At 51.0% G+C, this 6,000-nt stretch overlaps 1 protein-coding gene across 1 annotated transcript in view; it reads left to right on the forward strand.

Moving 5' to 3' along the window:
• Positions 1-6,000, forward strand: part of ERGIC1 (endoplasmic reticulum-golgi intermediate compartment (ERGIC) 1) — a 153,947-nt gene that overhangs the window by 120,583 nt on the left and 27,364 nt on the right. Inside the window, exons 6-7 of the mRNA XM_006884427.1 lie at positions 1,484-1,588; positions 5,060-5,120. Coding sequence (XP_006884489.1) covers positions 1,484-1,588; positions 5,060-5,120 — 166 coding nt within the window. The remainder of the gene's footprint in view (positions 1-1,483; positions 1,589-5,059; positions 5,121-6,000) is intronic.

Consider the following 6,000-nt stretch of genomic DNA (forward strand, 5'->3'; position numbering starts at 1 on the left):
GGCCATCTGCAGCAAAGGGTCTCGAGGCATCAGTGGGAGAGTGAATCACATAGTGCTAAAAACGAAGTTCAAACCTCGGCTCTGCAGTTTACTTGACATGTGACCTCAACAAGTTTCTTCACAGCTGTGAACTTTTGTTTCCTCATCTGTGAAATGAAAAGTGCCAGTCATCTAACACAACAAGTCCATTACAAGGATTAAATGCTATCCATTTATTCGTTAAATATTTTCTGAAAACCTGCTGTCCGCCTTAGGCTGTGGGATACAATTGGAAACAAAACAGACAAAACCCCCTGCTAGCGTGGAGTCAGATGAGAACAGGACAGGATGCCAGACTCTATACCAGGCGCTCTGGACAAAGTAAGGGTAGCAGAGGGGGAAGGCCGGAACCGCTCTGATAAGGTGTCACTTGAACAGAGATCTGAGGGAGGTGAGGAGAGTTGTGGGGGAGAAGGTTGCAGGAAGTGAGAGTGGCAGATGCGGAGGTCTGAGGTAGCCATGCTGAACACTTCCCCGCGTGACCAGAGGATAGACCACAGCATATGAGGCAGAGGACGGGTCCTGGTGGCCAGAACACACCCATCTTTATAGACCACTATCAAGACCTGGATGTCTACCCAAAGAGAAGCAGACACCTCGGAGGATGCTGAGCAGGGGAGGGAAGAGTTCAAAGGGCCCCTCTGGCTGTTGTTGAGGGGATGGCCTAGGGGGGAGTGGGGGACAAGAATGGAAGCTAGAGCCCAGAGAGGAAGCTGCCATCAATGAGAGAAGACCTTGGACTGATGGAGCTGTGAAGGCATGAGGAGAGGCCAACTGCTGGAGACCTTTTGAAGGGGGAGCTGACCGGAGACCGGGTGAGAGACAGTAAAGAGCCCAGGATAACACCAGAGCTTGTAATCAAGGAAGGAGGGCAGAGGCCTTGCTGAAGCAGGGAACCATAACAGGACCATGGGGCTCTGAACACCTCACGGTTATTGGCATCATTCATTCCACATGTCGTCATTTAAAACCCCTCACAGGTGAGGTTTCACATGGGCCTTCAGACCCAGAAAGAAACGAAGTTCTTGTTTCTAGACAGGACTCCCACAGTCCAGGGAATTGAGGCATAGCTGGGTCAGAGGTGATCTTGATTTGGGGTTCAAGGAAGTCTCTGTTGATCCGCAAACCTAGCCCTCTGTTGGGTCAGCAGCCCAGAGTCCATGGAGGTTGGAGGTGAGCAGCCCCAGTGGGAAGTTTGTGTGCTTTATACATGTTCTCTCACTGGGAAGGCACAGGCACTTCTCTGAGTAACTATTCCTATTTCCCCATTCTACAGATAAACACACTGAGGGGCAGAGAGGGGCAGTGACTTTCCCTGAGCCACACAGTTGGGAAATATCCAGGCTGAGATTTAAACCCAGATCTGCTTGTCTTCAGCGCCCAGCCCTGCCCCCCACCTTCTGGCACAGTTAACCATATGCCTGACATCTGCATCTCTCCCCAGGTCCCAGGCAACTTCCACGTGTCCACACACAGCGCCACCGCCCAGCCACAGAACCCGGACATGACACATATAATCCACAAGCTCTCCTTTGGAGACACATTGCAGGTAAGCAGGGAACATACAGGATGATGTGGCGGGTGGGGGTGGGGGGGCCTTCAGGGGCTGTGTCACTTTCCCCTGTGCTCTCTGTGGGCACAAGTCGAGTCTTCTGAAGAGGACACCTGCCCCATCTGAGGCTCTGCTTCGTCAAATAGCTGCTCTCTTACCTCCTTGAGAGCCCTGGCTGCAGTTTCACCGATGCCCCAGCTTGAAACACCGGTTTGAAACTCATGATCCCAGAGACATGGACTCATAGGCGTTGGTGGACCCCCTGGCATCCAGGCTCTTGCCATTTCTTCCACCCTGCCTAGTGTCCACACCCATTAAATAGGGACACCTTGGTATATGAAAGTATCCTGAGTCTTGTCTTGAGGAAGACACCCAGGAGCTGCCATTGATGGGTCCTTACGGCCGCTTTTCCTGGGGCAGCAGCTCCGACTGGTTCTCTGTCCGCTGTGAATGTGCAGTAGAATAACCAGGTGAATAACCAGGCCTGCCTGCTTACTGCAGCCTCACTGCGAGGAGGGATAAGGACGAGAGAATGAGGCCCTGGAAGGGGATGTCGTCACTCCAACGCCATTGTTAGGACACAGCCACGTTTGGATCAGAACCCAGAGAGTCCTGACTCCAGTCTACGCATACCTGCTCCCTGACTGAAGGTGCTTGGGGGTGCTCTCCAGCCACGGGGATGTGCACATGAGCCCACAGAGTCATACACGAGCACTGTTAGGACAGGTGTCCACACAGTTCTGCTCAGACTGACACGTAACACAAAGATGTGCCTGGATACATATACTAGTGTGTGCATTCCTAAACAGGGACACACACACACACACACACACACCGGTGTACAGCACGCTCTCCAGGGTTCCCCACACCAGCTCTGTCATCCTTACACACACAACACTCAGACACAGCCGACCCGCCAGGGCTGGACTCTGAAGTTCCATCACACAGCACGCTCCTACCCACTCCCTCCATTCACTCATGTGACACGTGCACCGGCCCACTCACCTGGTGTGGCTTGAACACCGAGTGCTGTACTCCACTAAAGCTATCTTCTTTCAGTCTCTCAGCAGCCCAAGAAATAGGCACTGTTACTGTTCCATTTTACAGGTGAGAAAAGTGATGCACACGTTGAATACTTTGTGCTTGAATCCAGACACTGGATTTGAATCCAACTGTAGCCTCTCATGCACATACCTGAGTGTGTACTGTCCCTGAAGTATACTCATGTCCTTCGAGTACATTGCACATGACATAAATTCCTGTCTTTTCTTCCACTGGTGAGTGACCTGGCCACTTCCTTACCATCCCCTTTGGCAGTCCCGAGGTTCTCGTGGAGACTGGGTTTAGGAACGGGGGTCTGTCCCCCTCTCCCCCACAGGACTGCTGACTCACCCCCTGCAGGCACAGTCCCCCAGGATTTCCCTCCAGCCCTTCCATCTGGTGAACTGTTGTGTGGAGGCTGGGAGCACAGTTTCCTAGTCTGACTTTACCACTTCCTAGCAACATAATTATGTAGAGCAAAGTGTTCTTTCTGGTGCTCAGTTATCTCATCTGTGAAATGGGGACAATAATGGTAGCGCCTGCATAACATTGTGAGAATGAGTTTCTGTTTAAAGCTGACAGACCAATGCCTGGCACAATCTGAGTACTCAAAGGAGGAAGCTGTTTCCACTGTTGGAGTTACTGTTGTTGTCTGCCCTCAGTCCATGCCAGACTCTGCAGGATAAAACCGCTTGCCAGCCCTTAGGGAGTTCACTGTGTTAGAAGAGACAGATGTGGGGGCGGTCACAACTCACAGTGGTTGGGGTGACCAAACACAAGCTAGCAGTGGGGCCCAGGTCCTCCATATACCAAATACTGGGCGGCACCCTACATACCTTTGCCCCCATCAACTCACCTGATCCTCACAATAGCCCATAATGCACCCCAATACACTCATGGGAAACTGAGGCATGAGAGTGGGCATCACGTACATGTGGTCATGAAGCTCACTAATGACATAAGCAAGATTTGAACCTAGTCTTTGTGCCACACCACAGTCCTTGCACACAGGGAACCTTTGATACCATCAGCCTGCGGGGCACTTGCTCACTTAATGGGCAGTGTTGTGAATGGTGCCTTGTTTGATCGCACAAAAACTTCCTTAGGGATGCAGGATGGGATGAGGAAACTGGGCCAGAGTAGCAGTTTGTCTCATAAGATCACACAGCTCGTAAGCCCAGGTGTGTCTGTGCCCAGGTCTTCCTTTACAGCTTCTCAGACAGTAATGTATTCATCAGATCCCTTCCGGAAACCTCTGCTCTGAGCCATGCCCTGGGGTTAGAGTGATGAATAAACAATACAAGGCCCTTATCCTCAAGTAAAGAAAAAATAAAGTGTAAATAGAATCATTATAGATCAAAGGGCTTTCTGTGTGGTGAAAAGGTTAATGCGTTTGCTGCTAACCAAAAGGTTGGAAGTTCATGTACGTTCATGGGCGCCTTAGAAGAAAGGCCTGGTGATCTACTTTCAAAAACTCAGTCCCAGAACAAGATTACAGAAAAAGAAATGCATATTAAAGTGGACTGTGGTCTGGGGGAGGTGGGAGTTATACAACAATGAAAAAAATTTTTTTTTCCTTCAAAGAGAAAAATGAACTGGGGGAGGAGTAGGCAGGGAGGAAAATGTGCAACAATAAATGAACAGGGGAGAAAATTAAATGCAAAGAATATGCTGTAAAAATTAAAAAAAAAAACAACCCTGAAACTCAGTCCCTGAAAATGCCATAGAACAGAGGACTCCTCTGATGCGCAGGGGGTCACCATTAGAGTCAAACTGACCGTGACCTGTGGTGGTAATAGAACAAAGGGTACTAATAGGACAGGGTTCAGAACTTTTGTTCGTAGGGTCGCTATGAGTCGTACTTGACTCCACGACACCTAACAGCAACAAGGATAACAGAACCCTCCAACCTGGGAGATCAAGGAGGGCTTCCAAGGGGAGGTGACTCAGCCCTGCAGAGTAAGAAGGATTTGTTCCGGGGAGGTCAGTGGGTGCCATGTTACTCCTCTCCTCTGTGACACATACACTGGCCATTTTCAAACTTGTAAGATTTTAAAAAACAAAAGATCAACAAGTATCTATGAGCCCCAAGTGATGCTGGATCACCCAGAACATTATCTGATACAGTTTTGGAAATTAGTGAAAGACCTGGCGACGTTGCGTGTGTTCTCCATCGGGTCACTGTGAGTCAGCCGACTCGGTAGCAGCCAGCAGCAGCCCAGCACAGAGCTGGCACAGAGTGAGGTTGCATGCTGGCACTCACTGTGCGCCATCCTGTGCTCGATCTTGTTCCTCACAACCTTTAAGATGGACTGGCTGGATCCCCATGTACACACAGGCCCGGCCCCAGGACCTCCCCAGGCAGGCTGCACCTTCCCCGTCCCCCATGGCCAGGTGTCCTGGTGATACTCTGCTGTTTCTCCACAGGTCCAGAACGTCCAAGGGGCTTTCAATGCCCTCGGGGGAGCAGACAGACTCAACTCGAACCGTATGTATCCCTCCTGGTCCCGGGGTAGCGTGGGAGGGAGGGGGAGCGTGTACCAGGCATTCGCGGGTCAGACTTTCTGGACCTCACCTCACCTCCCTTCCCACAGCTGGGAGGCATAAAATTACCCTCATCTTGCAGAGCCAAGAAGAAGAGTGCCCTGTCCCCTTGGCATACCATCAGGGCTCAGTCAAGCCCAGCTATTATCTTTATTATTGTTATTACTACCACATAGTCTTTCTTCATTGAGATAATCACCCAAGATCCCACAGGGAGTGATGGCAGAGCCAGGGCTGTTCCGGCTCCAAGTTGCACCGTGAGAACCTGTCTGTAGGTGGCTCACCCGTTCAGGTATGACCACCTGGGACACCCCTCCCTCTTCTGCTGAATCCCTCCCACCCATGAGTGGCTGGCCCTCGGTCATCTCTCTCCTCAGCCAGGATTAAAGAGGCCGCGCCTAGTCTCTGTCCATAGACAGAGTTCTGTGCCTGTGCACGTCTGCATGCATGTGCACACACCTGCCTACATGCGTGCATAGCGTCCTCATCTCCACCGGGTGGACGAGGTATACACACAGACCTGTGTGTACACACACCCGGCCTTCTAGACCCTTGAATGTTTAACCGCTAGCAAAAAACAGTTCTCGTTTTCTGTGCCTTTCTGCCCGTGAACAGAAATCCATTTCAGAGCTGTTCATTAGTAGCAGTTTCCATCCTGACTTTTGTACTGGGTATTACCTCAGAACTGCCATTTTTCCACTTTCCTTTTGTCCTCGAGTTGTCCACTGGGCAGCCCTGCCACACTTGGTGGGGTGTTGTCTTATCATTAAAAAGTTAAAGAGTTCAAGGAGAGGAGCGGATGGGGGGGGGGGGGGAGGGGGTTG

The sequence above is a fragment of the Elephantulus edwardii genome, unplaced genomic scaffold (genome assembly GCF_000299155.1).
Source record: "Elephantulus edwardii isolate Elephantulus edwardi_28Jun2011 unplaced genomic scaffold, EleEdw1.0 scaffold00033, whole genome shotgun sequence".
In the NCBI taxonomy this organism is placed as follows: Eukaryota; Metazoa; Chordata; class Mammalia; order Macroscelidea; family Macroscelididae; genus Elephantulus; species Elephantulus edwardii.